The 27,469-nt window shown below is 39.1% G+C and overlaps 2 protein-coding genes and 2 pseudogenes across 2 annotated transcripts; all 4 read left to right on the forward strand.

The window, feature by feature from the left end:
- Positions 1-1,106: 1,106 nt before the first annotated feature.
- Positions 1,107-7,898, forward strand: LOC125583848 (annotated as a pseudogene).
- A 3,451-nt stretch (positions 7,899-11,349) lies between these two features.
- On the forward strand, positions 11,350-14,629 carry LOC125583245 (annotated as a pseudogene).
- A 3,221-nt stretch (positions 14,630-17,850) lies between these two features.
- On the forward strand, positions 17,851-18,360 carry LOC125583246. The gene has a single exon (XM_048749881.1). It carries the CDS (start codon positions 17,851-17,853, stop codon positions 18,358-18,360), a length of 510 nt encoding a protein of 169 aa, XP_048605838.1.
- A 2,603-nt stretch (positions 18,361-20,963) lies between these two features.
- On the forward strand, positions 20,964-23,995 carry LOC106407844 (meiosis-specific protein ASY2-like). The gene is made up of 6 exons (XM_048749882.1): positions 20,964-21,780; positions 21,863-21,997; positions 22,082-22,347; positions 22,465-22,746; positions 22,840-22,998; positions 23,081-23,995. Exons 1-6 carry the CDS (start codon positions 20,964-20,966, stop codon positions 23,993-23,995), a joined length of 2,574 nt encoding a protein of 857 aa, XP_048605839.1.
- The last annotated feature ends 3,474 nt before the right edge of the window (positions 23,996-27,469 follow it).

A 27,469-nucleotide genomic window follows, 5' to 3' on the forward strand; every position in this document is an offset into this window, starting at 1 on the left:
TTTCGTTTGAATCATGGATTCAAGTTTTTTCCATAATTCAAAAGCATTTGTGTAGGTATTGACATGTTCAAAGAGAGATCGGTCGACATACTTACGTATTACGGCAACTGCCTTTCTATTAAGAATCTCCCATGCTTTATCATGCTTTCCTTCCGGCTTATCCTTCATAATGATGGGCTCATGCAAATCCTTACAATAAAGGTGATCTTCCATCATCGGTTTCCAATAAGAGAAGTTGTCCGTCGTGAGCTTGAACATGTCACCTTCAAAGGTAACATGGCCTCCATCTTTACTTCTTCAAAGATAACGGTAACTTGGCTCTGATACCAGCTGTTGGAAAAGATAGCGGATAATATTTTCTTTGAGAGGTTAAGATGAAATGTAGACGGTTTATATTTGTGATAGCTTTTGTATTTGGGAAAGGGATTTTCTACTAAGGTTTGTGTTTGGAGATTCTTTTAGAAACTTTCTTAAAACTCTTTCTTGAATGTTTTCTCTCAATTGCTTTTCTTGATTCTTGGATGATACAAATGGTGCTAAGCACCCTTATTTATACAAGTGAAGGAGCAAACTCTAACATGTTCTAGATTTCTCTAAATTATTATCTTATTTCAAAATATCTAACATTAATTATTCTACTCCATAACTTTCTCTCTTCTTCTCCATAATTCTAGATAATTCTTCCTCCTTGTGCTCTTTTTTTGGGCTTTTAATATGGATCATGATTTTTTGGGTTTAATTTGGGCTAATGGAGGAAAAACCAACATAACGGTGTCTATAGATGTTGATCTGCAAAGAAACAAGAATCTTTCGAGGAGGTAAGTGTGAAAAAAAATTTGATCATAGCAAAGAAACAAGAATCATAGTTATTCTTGATCCAATCCATGTCAGACTAAAAAAGGTTTGTTCTCTTTTTAGCAGTTATTTAGCAAGTGTTTGAAGCATCAAATCTTTAGCAAGTTGAGTTCTATTTGTCTTGAGAAAGGGTTAGAACCTTAAAGAATACGCTGTGTCTTAATTAACATTGTAAGTGATACTGAACTCTATGTTTTGGAAGAAAAAAAAAACACACAAAAGTTTTCTGTTTAATATGCTACAGTTTAAAGTCTCCGTGATCGAAACCATGTTTGTACAAGCTTCAAACATGACTTCTTTTTAGCTCCAACGTCTGAAAACTTAGGGGCTTCTGTGATCGAAATCAAAACTAAAGAACAAATTGGCAAAACAAAAGAAGGGTAGGGTTGCTATTAGTAAATAGCAAATGACTTATGTGATAATCTTATATATACCAAATAGTATTTTCTCATTTAACCTAGTTTTCAGCCATACAGGAAGTCATTGCCGCCATGAACCTCCAAGTAGAACCACCGGAGAAGAAGAGTAAAAGGAAGAAAAAGACGTCACCATCACCTTCGACATCTCCATCGTTTTCTTTACTTCCAGACGAAATCATCGTGAGTTGCTTAGCCCTGATATCGAGAGCATACTACCCGAGACTCTCAATCATTTCCAAAAGCTTCTGGTCACTCCTCTCTTCCAAGCAGCTCTACACAGCTCGATCTCACATAGGAAGTACCGAGCAGTGTCTCTACGTCTGTCTCTCCGATGAAAGATACCAATCTCGCCAATGGTTTGTACCCGCTGGATTAACCCTAATCTAGCCCTCGAGAAGAAAAAGAAGAATAAGACACTCGGAAAATCGTTGGCTCCAATTCCATCGTCTGATTCTCCTTCGATATCAAAATCAACCGTAGTTGTTGGTTCAGACATTTACGTTATGGTGGACCAATCAAGACCGAACCGTCATGTCCCTCATCTGCCATAAGAATCCTTGATTGTCGTACTCACACTGGCGTGATGCACCTAGCATGATCGTAGCCCGGAACGATTCTCTCACATGTTTCTAGGATGGAAAAATATATGTCATGGGAGGATGCGGAGATGATGATGAACCATGGGCCGAGGTGTTCGACATAAAGACGCAAACATGGGAACGTCTCTCTGATCCGGGTAATGCGATACGTAACATATGCAGATGTAATTTTTACACAATCATAGGGATGAAAGGAAAGATTCACTTTTGGAATTCATACAGAGCGTATGCTTATGACACAAGCGAAGATAACTGGGAGAGTATGATTGATGGTGGTGTATGGTACCATTGTATTCCGAAGTCAGCATGTGAGATTGATGGCGTATGGTATCATATGAGTTATGGTCCATACGACTTTCGGTGGACAAGGGAGGGAGAAAAATGGAAAGCTGTGAAAGGGTTAGACTCATTAATAAAGATGTACAATAGGAATGGTGGCTCTGGTAGTAATAAAACTAAGTTAGTTAGTTGTTGTGGGAAGCTCTTACTTTTGTGGGAAGGTTGTATGAAACATAATCCCAATAATAGGAAGAAAATTTGGTGCGCGGAAATCACGTTGGAAACTGATGATGAAGGTGAGGTCTGGGGGAATGCTGAGTGGATTGATGTTGTGCAAAGCGTTCCCACACAGTGTGAGCTCTTAAATTGTCTTGTTGTCTCCGTTTGATTGACTTGTATCAGAGAGGTATGATCTAACTAAATGAAGTTGTATAAAGAGTAGAGACAATATTTGCTTTTTAGTCATCAACTTTAACAAAATGGACCCATTGTTTGGTTTGTGCCCTTATACATGGATCCATTTTGGCTAAACTCAATAGAAAGATGAGTACATTTTGTTGGAAAAAAAGTTTATGCTTCTTTGATACCATTTGCCAAAGTTAAAGATTAAGTACTAGTGGTATTCCGGCGCTACGCGCCGGGTTCGTATGTTTTATTCTATAATGAGTTTAAAATTGTTTGTAATCATGGAATCACCAGTATCTCTAGATAAACTCTTACATCGTGTGTGTATGTTCTTTTAGCTGCTTCGTATGATATTGTTGGGAGATGTTACATTTGATGGTCGATACGGGTTTTTAGTAAACATAGATTATGTTATTGTGTTTTGTAGTTATGGGTATTCTTTATTTTCGTTGTTCATTAGCATATATAGTTTGTTTCTACTAAATAGTAAATTAGTAATTTGTTTTAGGAGAAGTCGCATTATGCAATTAATGTAATATATCTTCAAAAGTATTTATGTTTCTAAATTTCCAATGTTAGTTTTCATATTGTTTTGTTGCTGATTGTAAATTTACTATAATGGGTTAATTATAGGTTTATTTTAGGTCAATAGATGTGTACTTCCATAGTTTTACAGTCATAATGAATATTTTTATTTTTATCTAGTTTAATGAGTATATTGACACGTTGTTGGTCATTCTATTATTTTTAATTTTGTGTCTCTTGATTCATTTGTTTTGATGTGTTTTTGACATGATTATTTTATTATCAGTGGTAAGTTCACTATCACATTATATTTATATCATATTTTACTATGATATTTATTTGTTTTTGGTTTTCTAGCCATTATGTTTTTCATTGCTATGAGTAAATAATTTTATGTTGTTGATTTTCTTTTTTTAAAGAATACCTAAATAATGTAAATTATTCTTATTTAATATTTTATTTATTCTAGTTTGATGTATATTTATTTGATTAAGTTTGTTATACTCCATAATTGTTTTATTGTTTGGATTAAGCTTTTTCATTGTATATTGAAATGTTTTGGTCTGATTTTGTTTTCTTCTTATATATCATCTGGTGTGTCAATTACCATTTGATGAGTCTTTCTTCTCAACTTTTCTGATTTTTTGATATTAAATGTTACGATAATAATTTTCTCTATTGTATAATTTAAATTTCAGTTATATATATGTTGTTTTGTCATCAAATTTGTTTCTATGATGTGTTAACTACCATTTGATGAGTCTTTCTCATTAAACTTTTTTTTTTTTTAACTTTTCTGGTTCATTGTATTCAGGATATGCAATGTATATCTGAAATAAATAAACATTTTTTGGATCAGATACGCTCAAATTTTACTATTTCTGTTTAAGTTACTCACTGCCTAATATTGTTCTTGCATGTAAGCAATAATTATGTTCTTGTTGCAATCAAATTTTAAACTTCTTGTACTCGAGCTTATCTTTCTGCAACGATGTCATCAAATTTGAGCAAATGATTCATGAGAAACTTTGCAGTCATGTCAGACTCATCCACCGCAACTTTCACAATTTACAGAAACTTTCGAAAGATTGCAGCTCTTAAGCACAACTTATTTTTAAAATGAATGTCAGACTCTTAACCACTACTAATTTGTGCAAACCAAAATCAACTTAAACACAATCTGTACATCATATGAAAATTTATTTGTTTGTCGTAATAGCAGATTGCGTTGCAAATCATATATTTATTTCACTATTTAATTATTTCACAAAAATATATGTTTAACTTTGTTTTCAAGGTTTCTTTTACTTCGATATTGATATTCCTGTATTTTTAATACATGACATTTATTAGTTTAAATGTGGTTAAGCAAATAATTAATAAGTGTTCATTAAGCAAAAAAATAAATATAAATATTTTTACATGCATGCATAATCACAAGGCGTCCTCTAAGAAAAAAGAGAGTAGTAAATAAAATGTAATTTCTTAAAGCTGTACGGCCGATTGAGTTCAACACGAAATACATAAAAAAATTTATATGCTTGTTTATTGAATTTTTAGTAATACTTTTTATATACAGTTTCTGGTAAGTATTGATTTAAACAATACAAAAATGAATAGCCTATTTATTATAAAAATTACATTAAATTAGGTAAGAAACTTAGAAACCTAATACAATTAGGTTTGTTATTTAAAAATATATATGTTTGTTTGAATTTGCGTATATGTAATTATATAAACACCAAGTAAACCATGTTATCCAAATAACTATTATTGCGATAGAAGTGATTGTATAATCTTCCTAATAAACTTTTACATTGAATCTATTATATATACTTTAGTTATTATATATAAACAATTTACTATATAACATTATTATAAACAAATAATTGTATTTTTATTAGTATAAATATTTCTATGTTCTTAAAACAAATAACCTTTACATCTAAATTTTTAAAATATTATTTTTATTATAAATTGGAGGATGTGATCAGGTGAAGCAATTTGCCACGTTTGTCAAAGGTATACCTTAACGTCCGTCAGGAGATGGAGCTGCGAAGAAGAAAACAGAAAAAGAAGAAGCTCTAAGACCATGATAGTGGTGATTGAAGGAGGAGGGGAGTTAGTGGTGGTGCTCCTCCGCAGAACAATGGACCGCCAGAAACTGTGATATACTCTGCTCCACAAGATCAATATCATCCTCCTCATCAGCATATGTATCCAATGGCTCCAAGTCCTCCATGTCACCATATGGACGAACCTCATCCTCCTGTTTGTGTTTGTTATGATGGGTTCGGTTGATTCTTTGTTTGGAAAAATGCAAGAAAAATTCTCAAAGGAAAAATAGTGATTTTGTGAATAACTCATCCTCTTCCTCCATTTCTTATCTACCTCGTACATTTTTACAAATTTCCCAGACATTCAAAGATTCCTCTTTATAAACAAGAGATGCTTTACCCTTCCCACACTGTCTTTGGTTAATCAACTGTTAGGTAAAATGGGATTGATCGGATTATTGATTAAAGATCATCAATGGATTGTTTATATTCTAAGAACTTAATTTTATCACATGTTAACGAAATTCTCTTGAAGGAAATAAATTGCATATTGATCTGTTTTACTATGCTTTTTATGTTTTCTGAATTATAGGATGAGCTTTGGGAGAACTCAGAAGTTCTTTATACAATGATCTTTAAACATCAAAGGGAACTTAAACGGAAACAACAGAGTTTGTGGCTATGTCATCCGACTTTGTGGCCCACTACGCATGTTCTTCGATGAAGATGTCTCTGCTTTGTACGATGTGAAATTTGTTCTCAGACTAATTCATTTCTGTAAATCATTTAAACATTCCTCAAAGCTTAAAATACCATTGCTTTGTATAGGAAAACCAGCCACTGTTCACTGTAGCAACAAATCAACTTCGCACCAAAACAGAGAAAACAAAAATATCTCTCAAAGACGATTACAGATACCAATATTGTAAAGAAAAAAACAGCATGCAATCCTCCTTACCTTTCCATCAACCAGTAGAAGATCAAATCCCATCAGCTCTCCACCTTTCTTCACATTCCAAGATTCCCAGAAATGAAAGTTCCTCGTTACTACACTCTGCCTGCACCAACCAGCCTTGAGCTCAGAGAAATAAAGAAGTTGATTCACCATTTTTGGAACTTTCACAAAAATCATTTTAACGATTTTGATGGAACAAAGAGATGTGCGTGAATCCTCTCCGAGGGTATGTATATACTCAATCACTGAACCTGCTAAGGAATTGAAGAGGCATTGACGCTCAAGTAGTGGACGTCGTTGATTGAATGCCATCATTGTGTACGTTTCTGAATCTATTAGGAGCTGGAGGGGTACGGCGAGGATTTTACAGTGAGAAAAGAGTCGGCCAAGTTCGTCGGGATCAAACCTTATGTTAGAAGTCTGGGCTGAGTATGATATGGGCTATACTTCTTACGTGTATTCGAGCTATTTTATTATACAAAACTCGTAACTGAACCAAAGCCCATTTATTCTACAAAACTGGTAATTGAACCAAAGCTCATAGTTTTTATTAAAGTCTGGTTTGAACAATAACTATATCTTAAAAAACGTTAGTCTGGTTCTATTAAAAAAGTAAAAATAATTTTTTTACCAACGAAAATTGGAAAATAAAGCTAAATACGATAGTGAGAGAAATATGATATAGGCAAATGGTATAACGTATTAAATATGCAATATGATTGGGGATTAAATCTGCAATACGATTGGCTTATATTTTTGATCGAAATTAATTAATTATTTTATGCATTAATATAGGAGTGACTTGATTTGTTAATAAGTGATGCTGCAATTTGATTGGACAATAAACCTTCCTCTTCGATTGGGCTAAATATAATAGCCGAATTTAATTAGTAATGAAAAAAATAAAAATAAAGAGTAGCATGATATTGTAATTATGAAAGAAAAGTAAGGGCATAATCTTGCTTTATTCTGAAGTCAGCATCTGTGATTGATGGTGTATGGTATCGTATGAGTCATGCTCCCTACTACTTTCGGTGGACAAGGGATGGAGGAAAATGGAAAGGTGCGAAAGAGTTAAGACTCATTAATAAAGATGTACAATATGAATGGTTGCTCCAGTAAATAAAACTAAGCTAGTTAGTTGTGGTGGGAAGCTCTTATTTGTGTGGGAAGGATATATGAAACATAATCCCAAAAACACGAAGAAAATTTGGTGTGCGGAAATCATGTTAGAAACGGATGATGAAGGTGAAGTTTGGGGGAATGTTGAGTGGATTGATGTTGTGCAAAGCTTTCCCACACAGCGTGAGCTTGTGCATTGTATCGTTGTCCCTATTTGATTGACTTGTATTAGAGGTATGATCTAATTAAACATAGTATATAGTCGCTTTTAGTCCTCCACTTTAACAAAATGGAGCCATTGTTTGGTTAGTGCCCTTATACATGATCCATTTTGGCTAAACTCAGTGGAAAGATGTCCCCTTGTATATATATAATGTGAATGCATTTTTGATCAGTTGGAGAAAGGAGAAAGAAGCGGAAGCAAAAGGAGAGCAACTAGAGTGAAGGAGACTAATTGGGTTGAGTTAAAAGTCACGTTTATGAACATAAATTTTTTTATCATCAAGCCAAACTAGCTACGGGCAACTTGGTATTTGTCTTTGGATATATTTATCGAAGCCTCTTAACAGGGCGTCTGAAATTATTATAAAGTCCTGTTCAAAGAAAATATTAACTATATATTTAACAATATAATGAAATAATTTTAAAAGTTAATAGTTTTATTTATGGGCAAATCTCTAAAATAGCACATTTCTAAGTTTATATCACAAAAATAGCACTCAAAAACTAAAATGACCAAAATAGCACATTTCTAAGTTTATCCTTTAAAAATTTTAATTTTTTTATTTTTCAAAATTTGAAATCTTATCTCCAAAACCTCATTTCTCAACTCAAAACCCTAAACCCTAAACTCAAAACCCTAAACCCTAAACTCTACACCCTAAACCCTAAACCCTAAACTCTAAACCATAAACCCTAAACTCTAAACCCTAAACCCTAAACTCTAAACCCTAAACCCTAAAATCTAAAACCTAAACCCTAAACCCTAAACCCTAAACCCTAAATCCTAAACCCCACCCTTTAACTCTAAACCCTAAGTTTGTGACTTTTGATAAAACATTAAGTGCTATTTTTGTGACTTTTGACCTTGAGTGTTAGTTTGGAAACAAAAACTTGATTTAGTGCTATTTTTGTCTTTTTCTCTTTATTTATATATATTTGAAGTTTCTCTTCTAACTATAAACTAGAAATTTAAGAATACATTAAAATTTTGAAATTTTAAATCAAATTTATGTATTTATTTTAGAAAATTTCTTATATTTGTTTGTTTTTAGGTTCGGACCATGTTCGACCGCTCCACCGCTCCACCGCTCCAGTATCACATATGCTATTTGAATGCCATGCCTTTTAAATTGATTATGAATATTTCATTATTTTGTAGTATATATCGGTGATCAAGTCTTTCTTTTCTTGAAAGTAGGGTTGCGTTATGTTTGTGCTAGGACTGAAACACATATCAGATTGTCTCAGGCTTATAAGGTTCGACGAGGTATTTAATTTGAGCTCCTACTTTCACTGAAACATAAGAAAAAAAACATACAGAATAAAACAAATTTTCATGTTGAAACGTCAGATGAAAATGCAGTCGATTTCAAATGCAAGAAACTTAATAAAGTGTAACACCACGGTGAACATTTCAAGCAAGCATGATTCCTATCGAAATCACCCTATAATTAATTTTAGGATAATCCCTCGCGTCGCGGACCACGTTATTCCAAATCCCCGGTATGAATAGCACCCTGAGCATGAGTCACATCAAGCAGCAATACTATTGAAGCCACCCTTAGATTAACTTTTTCAGGATCATTCCTTCTCCATTTCGCATTACCTCATAATGGATACATACTCTCCAAAAGAAAAATAAATGTTCAAAGATCAAATCTTTCACTTGTTGAGTTCTGTCCTCAGTACCATCTTTACCAATTAAAGCACAAGCTGTGTCTTAATTAACATTGTAAGCGAAGTTGAATTCCGTGTTTCGAAAAAAAAAACTCATGTTTAATATGTTGTTTGAATTTTGTTTTAGCTGAAACCATGTTTGTTCAAACTTCAAACACAACTTTTTAGCTCCAACTAGACCTTAGCATTTTACTTGGATCTGAAAACCAGACTAGAACCGACTCAAAAATTTGGTTCGGATCAGGTCTATATATAAATTTTACCTTATTAGGTTTTCATATTTAAACTTGCTGGTCTCGGTTCCGATCCGCCTATCCAAAATGCGATTGGGTATCTGAATAATCCAAAATTCTTTTGATATATTAGGCTTTTTATTTTTCCACCTATATTTTCAAAACTTTTAAAAGAATAATTAGGCTTGAGTTTTCGGAAATAGCTATGGGTTACAAGATAAAATTTTATTAACTTTAATAATATATTAGTTCTTCTCGGGTATTCAAGTATATTTTGAGTCTTTTAGGATATTTCTAGTATTAAGTAACCAAACCGAACCATATCCAAAGAATTTTTTGGCATTAATTGTTTTTTTTTTTTAAATTAAGATCTGAACTGACCGAAACTTTACAGAAATTTATAGATACTAATATAGATCCAAATCTCTAAGATAAAAATCTGTCCCGAAGAAAATCGACCCATACTACAACTGATGCCCAAGCATACCTTGAGAGAGGGGACGTTCAATTCAAATATTAGTCTTGTTTTAGTTTTTTCGGTATTTCGGTTTATGAAAATTAGCTACCATATTAAAACCATATTTAATTTTGTTTGATTTAGATTATATTTTTTTGACTTTAAGTTTTATACAAAAACCGTTACAAATTTTATCTTTATAACATTTCTGAATTTTAGTTTATATGATTAAAATTAGATCTATTAAAAGATTAATATTTTCAGTATTCTACCTTTTAAATATACTTCTTATATTTTATTTAAATATTAGGGAAAACTAATTAGTAAATATAAAAATTTAATAATTATGATAATTTTTATTAAATAAAAATCAGAAAAATTAAAAATATCATAATATTATTAAATAACTAAAATTTAGTTCAAATATATGTCAGCAGAAAGATATATTTTATTTAGTCTGATAAAATCAAAACAACTTCCCACTTAAAAAGTAAAAAATATTTAAAGTCAAATTTTTAATTAAAAATAATATAAATAAAATAATTATGTAATTTATATAATTCGGGTTGGACGGTTAATACACCGAACATGCGAACAATATCCTGGGGATTCTTATAAATAACATTTATTTGGTTTATTTGGTATTACCAATTCAGACCATTTTTTTCTATTGATGTTTGATTTGGGTTTAGTTTGTTCAATTTTATTGAATTGAACACCCCCTAGTTCCATTGTTGTATTTTCTGAAAATTAGGGGCTTCTGTGACAGGTATCAAAATAAGTGAACAAATTGGCAAAACAAAAAAAAAAAAGGGAGGGGTTGCTATCCCCAAGACTATATTTGCGAAGTGATTTTGCCACATGTCCTCTTTATAATCAATTTCACAAAACAAATATGACATGACTACTGCAATTGATGACATAGCTTCGGAAAAATATGACATGGATAATTTCATTTAATGTTGATTTATATTTTTGGCAAACTTATTAGAATATGGTAATAATTCATATATTACATTTAATATTGATATTTCTTTTTGTAAACTTTTTTAAATATGGTAATAACTCATACATCATCTATAAAATAAATATATTCATATATAACATTTCAAATTTCGAAATATTATTATTTTTGTATAATTATACAATTTGGATTTCTAAAGATTTCAAAAATTTCTACAATTTTTTTAAAATTTAAATATCTAATCGTAAGATCATTAGTTTTTTATATACCTACAAATTTTATAAATATTGTTTAGGCTAAATTTTTGATAATTATACAATGTTATATCATTTTTATTAGTTTTATACAAATTGATTTAATATATATCAAATTTATATTAAATATTAGTAAGAAAATAGTAAAATATATAATATTTAATAAAATTTATTTTTAAATAAAAGTTAGATTTAAAAAAAAATTTACTGCACATATGGTGTAGGAAAACACATAGTAAGTAAATAGAAAAAGAACTTTATGTGATAATTTCACATGCGGAATAGTATTTTCTCGTTTAACCTAGTTTTCATCCACACAGAAAGTCATGGCAGCAGAACCACCTTCATGTCCATCGTTTTCTTTACTTACAGATGAAATAGTAGTCAACTGCTTAGCCAGGATCTCGAGAATGTACTACCCTACACTCTCAATCATTTCAAAAAGCTTTCGGTCGCTCCTCTCTTCCAAGGAGCTCTACTTAGCTCGAACTCACATCGGAAGCACCAAGCAGTGTCTCTACGTCTGTCTCTCCGATGAAAGTTATCAATCTCCCCAATGGTTTACCCCTAACCGCCGGAAAATCGTTGGCTCTAATTCCGTCGTCTGATTTTCTTTCTTTGTCAAAATCCACCGTAGTTGTTGGTTCAGAGATTTATGTTATCGGCGGACCAGTCAAGACCGAACATGAGGCAAATTACATGTCCAAATGGGTCAGGTTTAAATGGGCTTGTCCCTCATCAGCCATACGAATCCTTGTTGTCGTACTCACACATGGCTTGATGCACCTAGCATGATCTTAGGCCGAAGGCATGCTCACACATGTCGCTACGATGGAAAAATATATGTGATGGGAGGATGCGGAGTATTAGAAGAACCATGGGGTGAGGTGTTCGACACAAATACACAAACTTGGAAACCTCTCTCGGATCCGGCTACTGAGATATGTTGCTGTACCTTTCACAGAATTAAAGAGATAAAAGGAAAGATTTACTTTTGGAATTCAGACAGAACGTATGGTTAGAGCATGATTAATTTCGCTAAGAACCCCCATTAATCATGCTCTTATGACACAAGTCAAGATAACTGGGAGAGTAGTTACAGAAGTCAACATGTTTGATGGATGGTGGTGTACGGTACCGCTGTATTCCCAAGTCAGCATGTGTGATTGATGGTGTATGATACGTCTATAGTCTAAGTCATGGCTGCTCGTGGACAAAGGATGGAGGAAATTGGAAAGGTGTGAAAGGTTTAGACTCATTAACAAAGATGTACGATGGGAATGGTGGCTTAAGTGGAAATACAACTGAGTTAGTTAGTTGTGGTGGGAAGCTTTTATTTATGTGGGAAGGGCATATGACACGTAACCCCGGTAATAGTAATAGGAAGCAGATTTGGTGTGCGGAAATCACGATGGAAACGCATGATGAAGGTGAGGTTTGGGGGAATGTTGAGTGGATAGATGTTGTGCAAAGCGTCCCCATGAAATTTGAGCTCTTGCGTTGTCTCTGTTTGATTGACTTTGTAGTTTGTATCAGAGGTATAAGCACATTTTTGTTAGATGCAAAAGTTTATGCTGCTTTTGTACCATTTGCCAAAGTTAAAGATTAGAAAGTATATTTTGCCCTTATACATACAATGTGAATGTATTGTTGATCAGTTGGAGAAAGGACAAGGAAGCATAAGCAAAAGGAGATCAACAAGCCTGAAAGAGAATAATTAAGGGTTCAAAGTCACGTTTATACATATAGAATATAAAAGTTTGTCATGTTGAACTTTAGATGAAGATGAGGTCCACTTCAGTGTGTAGCAGTATGGTGAACATTTCAAGCATGCATAATTCCTATGGAAACCAGCATTTGATTAATAAATATTTTAATGATAAAAAATGTTTTACATTTTGAGTCAAGTTGTGCGTTTGACAAAGTTAGAACCATATTTACTGTTGGATAATTCCTAACTCATTAAAGTCAAGTTTGATGGGGTAAGGAAAAACGAAAACATATCGAGCTTAGGAATGTATCCATATTATTATTAGGAAAAGATGTAGCTTCGCCCTTAGGAAAAGATGTAACTTCTTCCTATATAAAGAGTTCTCATGGAGAGATGTTACATCAAGAGAAACACATTGAAAGGTTTAGTTTTGAGAGAGTTTCTAAATCTAATAAGAAGAGAAGTTCTTATAATCTTTGTGTTTGTGCAACTTTAATTGGTATCAGAGCGAGGTTGACGAGAAATCTGCAGGAAGACCAAAATACCCTTCGAGTAGGAACGGGACCCATTGAGTTAGGATTGGAAGGTGTGTGTGGCATAGATCAAGTCAAAAGATCCTGGAAGTCACTTGTAAGACACGAGATGAATGTGATCCTTAGTTTGAGGGGGTGAATGTGATATAACAAACTAAGTCCCACATTGGAGAATTAGACAAAGAGAGTCTAATATATAAAAAGATGTTCAACTCTAATAGTACGAGGCCTTTTGGGAATAAGCCCAAAAGTAAATTCATGCGGGCTTGCCTAAGGCCCAAAGTGGACAATATCGTACTAATCGGATAATACAGAGTTGGGCATGGGCTTAATAAATCCCAACAATTGATATCAGAGCGGTTGACAAGAAATATGCAAGAAACCAAAATACCCTTCGAGTAGGAATGGGACCCATCGAGTTAGGATTGGGAGGTGTGTGTGGCAGAGATCAAGTCAAAAGATCCTGGAAGTCAGTTGTGGGACACGAGATGAATGTGATCCTTAGTTTGAGGGGGAGAATGTGATATAATAAACTAAGTCTCACATTGGAAAATTAGACAAAGAGAGTCTAATATATATAGAGATGTCAAACTCTAATAGTACGAGGCCTTTTGGGAAGGAAACCAAAAATAAAACCATGCGGGCTTGCCTAAGGCCCAAAGTGGACAATATCGTACTAATCGGATAATACAGAGTTGGGTATGGGCTTAATAAATCCCAACAATTGGTATCAGAGCGGTTGACAAGAAATCTGCAAGAAACCAAAATACCCTTCGAGTAGGAACGGGACCCATCGAGTTAGGATTGGGAGGTGTGTGTGGCAGAGACCACTCAACGTTATCAAGCAATTCAAAGATGATATGTCAAGAAGATTTGAGATGTCAGACCTTGGGAAGCTTACATACTATCTTGGTATAGAAGTAACGCAAGGAGCTGATGGCATTCACATCAAACAAGAAGGATACGCGCAAGGTATACTTGTCAAGACGAAGATGGAGTCATGTAACCATACTCATGTTCCGATGCACACGAGTTTGAAAGTATCAAAGGCAGAGGAGGAGCCTGAGATTGATGCAACATCGTATCGAAACATCATAGGATGCTTGAGGTATCTTCTTCATACACGATCGGACTTGGCGTTTTCGGTTGGTGTATTAAACAGATATATGCAGAGTCCAAGAGAAAGTCATGGAGAAGCAGTGAAGCATCTACTATGATACATAAAGGGCACTACAGAGTATGGTCTCTTCTTCAAACGGGATAGAACAACAGAGATTACAGGTTACATTGACAGCAGCGATAACATAGACGTTGATGATGGAAGAAGCACTACAGGGTTTATGTTCTACCTAGGAACATCGCCGATCACGTGGACATCGTGCAGGCAACCCACATTGGCACTCTCTTCATGTGAGGCGGAGTTCATGGCAGCTATGGAAGCTGCAAAACGAGCAATATGGTTAAAGGAGTTGATGGTCGAGATCATGAACAAAGAAGACAAGAAGGTCGTGTTGAAGATTGACAATAAGTCAGCGATAGCCCTCACCAAGAACCCGGTGTTTCACGGTAGAAGCAAACACATACTCTCGAAGTACCATTTCATTCGAGAATGTGTGGAGTTCGACTTTATCGAAGTGCAGCACGTACCTGGAGTGGAGCAGAAGGCAGACATACTCACTAAGCCATTGGAAAGGATCAAGTTCGAAGCAATACGCAAGTTCATCGGTGTTCAGAAGATCAACATACCTAAGATTCAAGTTGGAATTAAGGGGGAGAATGTTGGATAATTCCAATTAACTTGAGGAGCAAGTTAACTCATTAAAGTGAAGTTTGATGGGTTAAGGAAAAAGGAAAACATATCGAGCTTAGGAATGTGTCCATATTATTATTAGGAAAAGATGTAGCTTCGCCCTTAGGAAAAGATGTAGCTTCTTCCTATATAAAGAGTTCTCATGGAGAGATGTTCCATCAAGAAAAACACATTGAAAGGTTTAGTTTTGAGAGAGTTTCTAAATCTAATAAGAATAGAAATTCTTATAATCTTTGTGTTTGTGTAACTTTATTCACCAATAAGCATATTGGTGGCTAGGCCACTAAAGAAGTGGTGCTTCTTTTGGCATGGTTGGGGGTGTGGAGTCGCATCGGAGGCACGTGGAAAGCTCATTCACATTCCAATAGCGTATTTTGTTTAGATATGGAGATAGCTCTACATCGACAGTATTCTATTGTAACCAGGCCGGTTTGTTTTGGTTTTGGTCTCTAGTCTTTCAGGTTGTTTTTTAATTTTGTTTTGGTTCCAGTAATTTTTCTTAGAGTTTGAGTACTTGAGTATTTAGCTCTTGCATGTGGTTTCGGAAACCAATCTTGGGTTATAGCGACTTTTGAATTGATTTAGTGGTTCTCAGTTCTCGTAGCTTCAATAGATTGGGAGTTTTTTATAGAAACTTGGAAAGATCCCTAATTCATTGGTCGACTGGGACGAGCAAAAAGGGTAAAGCTAACATCCTGATGGTTCTTAACTCAACAGCATTTTACCAACAAAGATCCATGTTACAAGAATAATTGGGCTCAGCGTGTATCCATATTGGTTTTGAGTTCAATTCCCACTAGAAACTAATATATATTTTTTTGGTCAATCTAGACTTGAGCTTCGGTCCAGTTAATAATTAACATGGTGGGTTGAATAAGACTTCGGCCCATCCTCAGGCATTAGTCAAGAAGTAAGTATCTAAACTCGGTTAGATTGGGATGATATGCTTTTGGCGTAGTCCATTCGGTAACACTAATGCGTTTCTGTCGGGATTGACCGGATAGCCGACATAATTTATTAAAAAAAAAAATTGAGGGGTATGAATATCTCTCCCATTTAAATGGTACCTATTGATATTGATCCATCTTTAATAGTTATTAATTTTTCTCTTTGTACTCATTTATTTCTGCAGTATGTGTTTTCTGCATCTATGTATGACTAATTTGGTCATGAACTTTTTATTAGAATGACGGATTAAGTGTTAAAAAGGTGATGTTTTATTGTAGCGTTTCTTGTTCTTCAAGAAAATGCCATCAAAGGGTATAACTTGTCAACAAACGACGCCGTGGAAGGAAGTATTGAACATAAAGAGATAAAAAAGAATTGAAGAGAAGAAGAGGTTACGGAGAGTGGATGCATGCATGTGTATGAATTCAGGTGGATGCATGAACATGGATGCCATTTTATATCTTGCCTCACCCAAGATAACCTCCATGAGCCAAGAAAGACATTGGGGAAGCTTCTAGAGGAGTGAGAAACATTTTGGATGTGTTATATGGTTTTTCCAAGTTTAATTATACCTTATATTCAAGCTTGAGGGAGAGTGCTGGAATGAAGAAAGAAAAAGCAGTGGCTGAATTATTGGAATGAAAAAGACATGACCAAAGTAAAAATAAATCATTGCATGGTCTAAGTCAACTCATCCACAGAAACTCATCCACAGCTTACCCATTCACAACGAGTTATTTCCACGACAATCCATCCACGAGAATCCATCCACACGACCGTCACAAGAAAGATAATTTGAATTTAAATCTTGGAGCATTTGGAAGTTATCCCTTCTATCCTTTGTTTATTCATTTATTCTGTCTTTTCAGCCTATACATTCAAATGTATGCCAGAATAATAAATCTAAGGAAAAATATTTCATTTACTCTTTTTCTATCTCTCTCGTAACAACAACATTTTCTATTCTCTCTTTTTATTTTTATGGATCAAACTCTCTCTTTTTCTCATTGTTCTTGGGTGTTCTTCACTTATTCATCATCTTTTTTACCAGAGGAGGGTCTGTATATTGTAGCATGGCTTTGTAAGTTTTCTTTTGTCAATAATGGCTTCGTAGTTCTTCTTTTGTAAAAATGGCCTCATAGTTATATAGTGTTTTTTGGCTTTTAGAATATTGACGATATTCTTTTTTTAGAACTGATGAGAATTTGCTGTGGCAAATATGGAAAGCTAGGAATAGGTTCTGCTTTGAACACGTCAACCCGGTGGCTTCAGTAATTATGTCGTGCGTGTTATGATCTGTGACATTCAACAATCATAGGAATTGCACTAAACCGGATTGGTTAAGCTGCGATTTGGTACAAGAATTAGAAGAAGGAGATAACCGGGTTGGTTATTAGGAGTCAGCTTCTGATTCAGAGAGTACCGGTCTCCTTTATATATCGAAGGAGAGAGGAAGAGTTAGTTAGATCGAGAAGATTCAGCTGCATTCACCTAGAAGAAAAAGGCTTTACAGAATCAGAGAAAGTGAGAAGATTATTCTTGAGTTTGCGGTGATTGTATCTCTTGATCATCTTTCTTTTATACTTTTCGGAGTGATTAGTGAAGTGTTGCTTGTGCCGTCAAGCCCCAGATGTACCGGATCCAAATCGGATCCCGAACTGGGTTACCAAATCTCTGAGTCTCTTTCTTTTGTGCTTTACCTTTTCTTGATCCATCAAACGAGAGCGAGAGTGAGGTTGAGAGTACAAACACAGTGAGATAGAGAGTGTGAGCGAGATCGGGATTACAAATTGGAGTTTGGGGTTTCGATTCTTCTCAGTGCGCAATGGATCAGGCAGTTGTTTGGTTGAACCTTCATGGTCACATTACTGAGAGTCTTGTGGTTACTCAACCGGAACCGGGTGTTGTTAGGGAATGGACTAAACCTCCGACATCGTTTCTGAAATGCAATGTTGGATCGTCCTGGTCTCAAGCTTCAACAGTTGGTGGAGCAGGATGGATTATTAGAGACTCCTCTGGGAAAGCCCTGGTTCATAGTCGACGATCTTTCAGAGGTATATCATCATCGACGCAGGCTGACCTCATGGCATTATCATGGGCAGCAGCTGCTGTTGTTGACCTGAGATTGAAGAATGTGATGTTTGAGTTCTCTTCACCAAGTGTGGCTGAAGTTCTTAACAACCCTCTGATAAACCCTTTTAGCTATCATAACTGCTATGAGGTATTGCGGAATGTCCATGCAGTTGCGAGATGTAGTCTTCAACTAGTTTCAACTTCTAGTAATACTGCAGCCTATGCTATTGCGCTAAGTGTAACACCACTCGTATGTGGCTAGTAATGGTCCTAGCTGGCTGCCATCTCTGCTATCCCAAGAGGCTACTTCACGCTAATGAGTTCTATATATGGTGTATCTATCATTTTGTTTATCCCATTTGTTTTGGGAATTTGGTTGAGGCCTATTGGTTCTCTTTAGTTTTGCTGAGATTATTTCCTCAAGCTTTGCCTTGTGAAACACTTTATGAATTTATTCAATGACAACAAAAAAAGAACTGATGAGAATATTAATAATAGTTATATATCTCACTCTTTCGATTATTGCTTGTCTTCCAATATGTTTTCTTCTTCTTATTTAGTTAATTGTTCTTAAGAACTACAAGATTAAGGTCTTTATAGACTCATTTAGCTGACCTGAATTCCCTACTACTCATGTTAAGTTATTTCTTATCTGATTATCATTGAATTTTGTCAATTTTATTTGATGATACATCCGAGTTATTATATATTACTATATTATTTGTGTACACTTGTACTCAACCTGATCAAAGCATCGCTATATAGTTGACTTCTTCATAAATTCGTTAAATCAAATTTGGCTTGGTATATATTCCGTTTCTTTTATGTCTTGTTAAATATGTTCGCAGGTTGGTGGTGTTTTCTTTTTGAGAAAAAATATGTTTGATATTTTTCATTTGATATGTTAACTTTATTCTTCTATTATCGCTACGAAAATGGAACTTCGAATAACTCAGAAAAAGTGAGCCATTACTTAGAGAAAAAAAAACACTATCTTCATTTTTTTTATTTTTTTTTTGGTAAAATGCTAAATTTTATACCAACTTTTAATTTTTAACAGAAATACAGTGACACGTCAAAGAAATTAGAAAAACCAAAATCTACAGCAGCAAAAAAAAAACAAAATGAACAAACACTATGACCACAACCAATAAAATCACCTTAGAACGAGATGCCACAGAAATCTCTATACCACGACTAAAGAGTAGACAACTCCAACCACTTCAGTCCAGCCACAACGAAAACACGTCGCAGCTTTGCTGGGAAAGTACGAAGCTTCAACCACATCGAACCCGCCACAATAAGATTCACCGCAGCCTCGCTGGAAAAGTACGAATTGCTACAACCACATCAGTCCCGCCACAACGACAAACGCTGCAGCTTTGCTGGAAAAGTACGAAGCCACAACCAAATCAGACCTGCCACAACAAAAATCATCGCAGCCTCGCCGGAAAAGTACGGTGCTACAACCACATCAGTCCCGCCACAATGAAGAAACACCACAGCTTTGCTGGAAAAGTACGGAGATACACTACTACCACCAATCATGTTTAATCGGAAAACGGTAATAAAGAAGATATGGGTTTTAACAAAGACGTCTTATTTATGGTCGGAGAAAACGTTCAGTCGGTTACAAGAAAAATGAAGAGAATGCGACAGAAAGGAAGCCGGTGGCTCGATGAGCTACCGGAAAAGTACAACTAACGGCGAGATGAAGCAAAGGTGAAAACCCTAATCTAGCCGCCAAGTGTTAGTCAGTGATTTCGGATCCTTCTCTCGTTGCCTCCCCTTTCCCTTATATAGACGTCCTGATGCTTCGTCCTTGACCTAATTTACGCCATCTTGGTGGGCCTCCTCTGCTGGGCCGAGAAGCCCGTAGGCATCCGAGCAGCCGCTGAGCCGAATATACTTTAGTCGATGATGATCGACTAAAAGTACTCAAGAGTCAAGCCGAGAGACCTGACTCTTGAGCCGACCGATCGAGCCGTCGCTCTACCTAATCCGGGCCAGGCCTTTCTATTCCTCAGGCCTTGTGGGATGGTCAAATCCATCCTCTACAGTAAGCCCCCCCCCCAGTCCATTAGTGAGCGAAGTGCTTTCTGGCTCGTGATGGATTCTAAGGTTTGAAGGTTTGAGGGAATAGAAGGCCTGTCGGAAGGTTGGAACGGTTGGTCGACGAGTCGCACAGCGTCATTCTTTCGGAAGCGAGCAGTAGAGGCTTTCTCGCCCCTTTTGGTCATTGTGTCGCAGGGAAGGTTCTGGAATATTTTCGCTTGAGGCCGATTAGTCGCGGATATTCAGATCCCGACTGACATGTCTAGATTAGCCGTTGGTTTATTCTGATTTTAAGATGACCGACGTCTGATTTAGACGAGAAGCTGAACCGTCGCGAGGGTCCGCTGGACATTTTGGAGAGTTTCGAGGCCCATTTAAGCCCGTTTAGGCTTAATGACGACGCCTCAAATTTTCCCTTTTTTTTTCCTTTTAAATGCACCGAGAAGTCGAAACGTCGCGAGGGTTCGCTGGGTTTTTAGGGAGAGTTTCGAGGCCCATGTAGGCTCGAATAGACCTAATGATGATGCCTCGAATCCCCCCCTCTCTTTTCCTTATAAATACGCAGATCCCTTCTCATTTCTTCAAGTTTCCTCCGCGATCAAAGGTACTTTCTCTCTCTCTCCTTCTTTTATCTCTCTAAGTGTTATAGCCTTCATTCGACGCGTTCTTCGCCGTCTTGTTCTACCATGTCGTCAGCTCAGAGGTTATTGAGGCAGCAAAAGGGGAAAATCAGTCGCGGCGGCATCAGGTCCGGCAAGGAGTCCTGACGGAGGTTGTATCGGGGATCTCGAATCGACTCATCACGAGGCGATGATGGATGCAGTTGATTTGTCTCGCTCCCAGAGGCTTTTGGTCGCAGATGCTACGCGGCTTGCGAGAGAAGGGAGCGAGAACGTTGCCGTGAGGGATGCGACGGAGTGTGCGAGAGAAGGACAGAGCGGGGCGGTGCCCGTTGACTCGATTACCTTGAGAGCTCGCGCAGTGGAAGACGATCCTTCGGAAGATGACGATTCTGAAGCCGAGTTGTTTCCGACGACCTTCTATCCCGAAGGGATTTTTGAGGAGCTTCCACGACTACATCCTGACTTATTGCGCCCTGCTTTCGTGGCTGGTCAAGATTGGGACGGTGTGAACGAGACTAAGTCGACCCTGAGGAGCATGAAGAGGGTTCTTCGGGCCAATAACGCTACAGGCGTGACCTTCCTCATTCCTATGAAGGAGCAAAGGCCTTGGTCTCCTCCAATCGGGTACCAAACCGTATACGAGTCCTACTTCCAGGACGACACTCGCTGTTGGTTCCCCATCCCGCGACTGATCACCGCGTACGCTAGGCGGCGAGATCTGGCGATTAGTCAGTTACTGAACGGCTCGCTGCGACTAGCCGTCACTCTATCAGTTCTAGCGGAGCAGATTGACGTGCCGATGAGCATCAGGTCGTTCGAGGAGATGACCTCGATAACCGACATGAAGGACGGAACCTACTCGGTGAAGATGCGACCAAACTGCAATGTGTGCGCTGGTCATCCAAACAAAACGCAGAATTGGCAGCGTTCCTATTTCTTCATCAAGTCCGACGACTCGGCTTTCGAGGAGCCTCCTCGAGAGGACTATCGGGTCTTATGGAACTGTTCTTGTGGTAGAATATCTTGTCGCGAGCTACGTCTGATTTTGTCGATCTTAACGAAACTTTCTTTTTGTTGTGCTCGCAGTTGGCCATCCCACGTCTCCAGTCTATCCTGAGGATTTCCTAAAGAGCGTTCGAGACGTCGCTTTGCTTCGAATCTACCGTTGGTTCGAGATTACCGTCGAGAGGATTCGCGAGCTTAAGGACCAGATCGCCCGAAGTGCGTTCTCTCGCCGTTTCTGGTTATTCTTTCGATCGCAAAGTTTATTTGTCGTGTCCTGACCTTTCTGCCTTATGTTTTCAGGAGAGTGGAGATCTGATCTTCCAACTGTTCATCCTATTCGCACCAAGAGACTAGACATCTTCCCGAAGGACATCCATAAGCAAGTTTCTGAAGCAAAGAAGATGGGAACTCTTCCTGATTTGAGCGCGATATTAGCCGCCCAGCTGGGACTGGCCAGCGAGGAGGGGCCCTCAACGACGGTTCCTCGCGCTGGTAAGGTTCCCCCTTCTGGTGCTAGAAACGCGGGGAAGGGTAAAAAAAGGAAGAGGGGCGGTTCGGGAGTCGAGGTGAGCGCCGAGGAGGCGAGCGACGTTCCTCCTTCTGGCGAACCCCAGAAGAAGAAGAAGAAGAAGAAGAAGAAGAAGAAGAAGAAGAAGAGGACGAAGAAGCCTGTTGACGAGCAGTCGGAGAATCCCGAAGAACCGACTGAGATTGAGGAGGGTGATGTTCAAGAAGAAGAACTTCAACCCGAAGAGGAGGCTTCTGAGGCTGAAATCTCGGGAGAACGGGACGATGCGGCGGAAGTTGGTGAAGTGGAGGAATCTAAAACTCCTCTTAATGCCGCCCGTCAGGACGGTTCTGAAGAAGACATCGGAGAGTCGCCGCTTTTGATCAGGAGGCATAATGACGAGGTTGGCGATGAGGCGCGATCTCCTATTCTGGTGTCTTCTCACGAGGGAACTCCGGTTCCCATTGGAGAAGGGGTCGCTTAGATCGGCACTTCTTCTCGTGGCTCCGCTATCTTGAGGAGGGTGCCCGGAGTCAACTTTCCTGACAAGGTTTCGTTTCACTACGAGGGACCGGCCCCTCTAGTGTACGTTCCCGAGAAGTGCGGAGAGTTCCTTCGCCAACTAAGGGGGAGGGCGAAACCTTTGCCCGCTGTGAAGGACCTCATCTTCGGGAGTGAATACAAGGAAGCTGCGAGGGCCAAGCTGCTGGTAAACGGCTCGGTCTCTTCTCTTTTTTTTTTGTTTCGTTCCTTAACTTTTTCTTACAATTTTCATCTCCTCGTCTGTTTAGGGGGATAGCACGACGAACGTCGTGATCGATAAGTACGACACTACCCTGAAGGGAGCTTTGGGCGAACTCGAGCTGGCTAAGAAGGAGCACGCGGAGAAAGAGGAAGCTTCTGCTCGCCAGCTGAATGCATCGAGGGCTGACGTCGAGAGGCTTAACGGGATGGTTGCTCGCATTATTGCTCGAAGAGACGAGCTCAAAGCCGAGTTGGAGGTATCCCGAGGAGTCGTCCGTGAGCTCGAGCGGAAGAACGCCGTACTCGAGAGCGAGAAGGTTTCGCTTGCTGCGTCTCATGAAAGAGAGATGAGGCGCCTTAGAGATTCCAGAATCCTGGAAGTGACGAGGGAAAGAGGAAGAGTTGAGGCCAAGATGGCTGCGAAAGCTAATCATCGCTTCGCTAGGATTCGCTCCCGAGAAGAGCGACGAGGTCCTTATGAGGAGGCCCGGTTGCTTCATAGCCAAGCCTTCGGAACCAGGAAATGCCTTGAGGCTTTGAAGAGGGCTGGGAGAGACATCTCGCAAGCTACTATCAAGATATTCGCCGAGCAAGAGAAGAAATACGAGGAGGAAGCCGAGAAGCTTATGGTGGGCGAGATACCCGAGGAAGATCTCACACTTTCTCCTCTCGTATTGGACTCTCAGTTTGTGGATGCTCGAATCTTGGCGAGTCTCGATCCGTATGGGTCCAACGCCGGCTTGATCGATCCGGAGACTGCAGTGAGTCTTCACATTCCGCCTACTCATCCGACTGAAGAGCGGCGCGAAGACCGGACGCCTCTTCTTGAAGGTCCTTTGGCTGATCCAGAGATCATCCCGAGATCAGACGAAGTGCATGTTTCTCCGGCTTCTCATGAGTCAAGCTTCAGGGCTTCGGAGCTCTCCGTCCTCAACGATCGCGAGAGTGATCGGGAAGCTTAGTCTTTTTTGTTTGTTGTTTCTTTTGAGTCCCGGAGGACTTGTGTTGTTGCTTTTTAGACTTTTGCCTTTTAAGACTTCTACTTTGTTGTTTCTCTTTTGTTATTTCCAATTCTTCGAATCGTATTAACTGTTTGTCTTTTATCGTACTTGTCTATCAAATGCATGATTTCTCAAGATTCGAAGTGACTGTTTGTTTAGTATAAACGTTATTCGAGATATCGAATCGTTGTAGTGTTAAGCTCGTCATGACTTTGTCTCGGTCGATTTCTTTGACTCGCGATCGTTCGTCATTTGAGTTTCGTTGTTAATTATGAGTTCTCGACGTTGACGGTTCCAAATCGACCCTAACGTAATTTTCAAGCGTTCGGTAGGTCAAACCTTACTTAGTAAATTACAGGGTGAGTTGGAGTCATTGTCTCGGCCGTGTTGGTTTAAATCGCAACACAGTCGACTATCCATCGTGGGATGCGAGTACCGATTCGCTTGTTCGAGAAGCCGGGGCATGCTCGTGTCGGCATCGCTTAAGTGATCGTCTGCTTCAGAGATCGATTCCTCGGGGAGGAGGTTTGTTTTTTTTTTTTTTTATTTCGGCTGGACCCCCCTTTTTTTGGGCTGCCTACGTATCCCTTTGCGGGAATCAAGCCATTCATAGTTCTTAGATTGTGAGTAAAAGTGGCCTTAATGGCGCATTTACTCGGGTTTTTTTTTTTTTTTTTTTTTTTGAAGAGACCGAGTAAAAGTGGCCTTAGTGGCGCAATTATTCGGTAAGGCGTTCGTCTTGACTAAGGATTGAAGAAGAGACGGAGATGTTTGGAGTTCCAAGCTCTCGGTACTGCTTCGCCTGTTGAAGTCTCGAGGCGGTATACTCCTGGTTTGATGACTTCGACTATCTTGTATGGTCCTTCCCAGTTGGCTCCAAGCTTGCCGGCTTTCCACTCCTTAGTATTTTCGAAGACCTTTCTTAAAACAAGATTGCCCATTTCGAGGGGACTCGATTTAACCTTTTTGTTGTAGTAGCTCTCGATTTGATGCTGGTAATTCTGGATTCGGAGTAGTGCTTGGTCGCGCTTTTCCTCGATGTCGTCGAGTGCGTCGAGCAGCATGTCGCGGTTGAGTTCGACGTTTTGTGGCATTCGCGATCGGCGCAAACTCGTCACGTTCACTTCTGCGGGAACAATTGCCTCGACGCCGTAGGCCATTGAGAAGGGTGTAGCCTTCGTCTCTCCGTGAGGAGTTGTTCTGTGGGACCACATGACACCGTCTAGTTCATCTGCCCAGCAACCTTTCTTTAAGTCGAGTCGTTTCTTCAGACCGTCGATGATGGTCTTGTTCGTCGACTCGGCTTGACCGTTACTTTGCGGGTTTCTCGGGGTCGACATGTTGAGTCGAATTCGCCATCTGTCGCAGAATCCCTTGAAATGATGCGAGATGAATTGTGAACCGTTGTCTGTAATGATCTCGTATGGTAGCCCATGTCCGCAGATTATGTTCTTCCGGACGAAGTTTTGCACCTCCTTGTCGGTGATGCTGGCGTAGGCTTCGGCTTCAACCCATTTGGTGAAGTAATCTGTGAGGACCATGATGAACTTCTTTTGGCGAGATGTCGGCATCGGACCGATGATGTCCATTCCCCATCGCATGAATGGGTATGGAGCAGTTAGGGTATGAAGGAACTCCGTTGGGCTGTGTAAGGTGGAAGCATGACGCTGGCATTTGTCGCACTTGCGCACGTATGTCTCGCAGTCGGCGTTCATGGTTGGCCAGTAGAATCCGAGATTCTTTACTTTTAATGTGAGAGCTCGTACGCCCGAGTGATTGCCTGCTGCTCCTTCATGTGTTTCGGCCATGACTAGTCTCGTTTCTTCGCCGGAGATACATTTGAGTAGAACCTTCGTTGCGGTCCATCGGTGTAGTTCCCCGTCCATGACAACGTAGTGTACGCTACGTCGCTTCAGTCGCCGCGCGTCCCATTTCTCGGTGGGCAATAAACCTTCAGCGAGGTAATCGATGAGTTCCTTGCACCAATCTGTTGGCTGATCATCCTGCGAAGGAGGTTCTGCTTCGTCAATGTCCATCGCTTCGCTAATCGCTGCTGCGATCACAGTCTGTTCCGCCTTCGTGTCGATGCTCGGTTTCTCGATTTTATGGATTGGGATTGTCCTCTTGACTTGATCGTGTAGCTTGTTTCCTAGAGCAGCGAGGGCGTCGGTACAGACATTTTCTCCGCGAGGAACCTTCGTGAGTTCGAAGAACTCGAAGTTTCGTGTGAGGTCTTGGACGAGTTTGAGGTAGGCGTCCATCCTTTCGTTGCGGACGTCGTAATCGCCGAGGTACTGGCTTACGACAAGTTGAGAGTTGCAGTAACCGCTAATTCTTTTGGCTTTCACTGCCTTGGCGAGACGGAGCCCTGCGATGTGGGATTCGTACTCAGCTTCGTTGTTTGACGCCGCAAAACCAAAACTGAATGACTGCCGGATGAGTTCTCCTGTTGGTGATTGCAGTTGCACTCCTGCCCCCGACCCTTTACTCGTGGATGAACCGTCGACGTGTAGACGTCCTGATGCTTCGTCCTTGACCTAATTTACGCCATCTTGGTGGGCCTCCTCTGCTGGGCCGAGAAGCCCGTAGGCATCCGAGCAGCCGCTGAGCCGAATATACTTTAGTCGATGACGATTGACTAAAAGTACTCAAGAGTCAAGCCGAGAGACCTGACTCTTGAGCCGACCGATCGAGCCGTCGCTCTACCTAATCCGGGCCAGGCCTTTCTATTCCTCGGGCCTTGTGGGATGGTCAAATCCATCCTCTACAAATCAGAGAGAAGAGCCTTCCAACATCTCAAACCAAAGAAGTCCATTAGCTGTACCGAGCTCTTTATTTGTAAAGGAGATAGCCAAAGCGACTGCCACACCCACCGGACCTGCAGAAAAAGAAGACAGAGACAATACCAAACACCGGTAGAATGTAGACCTCCACCACAGAAAATTTGACAGTCTCTAACACGTCGCCACAGAAGCAAGAAAACTCCGAGAGACCAAATCGAAGCCCTCCACATCCTCTCCCGCGTTCCTTTTACTGAGAACCAGTAAAAGGATCTTCTCCGAGCAAGAAGGAGTCGGGGATCCTATCATACAACTATGCCACCAGCCGCAGACAGGACAAACGAACCCTTGAAATGGAAACTCTAGGCAGTTCCTTAAAACAAGGCTCAATGCCACAGCCACTGTTAGAAAAGCTAGATACCATATACACCAGTAGCCTACCACAAAGACACCACAGAGACTTCAACACTCAAGCCCTGAAAAACGCTTAACCACCACCGGAATGAAGCCTGCGGAACCTACGGCTAGCTAGTCCTCTAAGCTCACCAGAAAAATCCCACCACCATCATAACTGAGGATAAAAGCACTGACCTGAGGAAGCAAATCTGCCAGCCGAGAAAGAGAGAGAGACCATTACTTGGAGACCGAGAGAAGG

The sequence above is a fragment of the Brassica napus genome, chromosome C3 (assembly GCF_020379485.1).
Source record: "Brassica napus cultivar Da-Ae chromosome C3, Da-Ae, whole genome shotgun sequence".
In the NCBI taxonomy this organism is placed as follows: Eukaryota; Viridiplantae; Streptophyta; class Magnoliopsida; order Brassicales; family Brassicaceae; genus Brassica; species Brassica napus.

What these genes read in the sequence shown, in the direction of transcription:
- LOC106407844 (XM_048749882.1), top strand. Translation starts at nt 20,964, where the DNA reads ATGATGGATGCAGTTGATTTGTCTCGCTCCCAGAGGCTTTTGGTCGCA. An exon ending in CTATCGGGTCTTATGGAACT is followed by an intron (nt 21,781 to 21,862) that starts GTTCTTGTGGTA and finishes TTGTGCTCGCAG; the next exon opens with TTGGCCATCCCACGTCTCCA. An exon ending in TAAGGACCAGATCGCCCGAA is followed by an intron (nt 21,998 to 22,081) that starts GTGCGTTCTCTC and finishes TTATGTTTTCAG; the next exon opens with GAGAGTGGAGATCTGATCTT.
- LOC125583246 (XM_048749881.1), top strand. Translation starts at nt 17,851, where the DNA reads ATGGATCAGGCAGTTGTTTGGTTGAACCTTCATGGTCACATTACTGAG.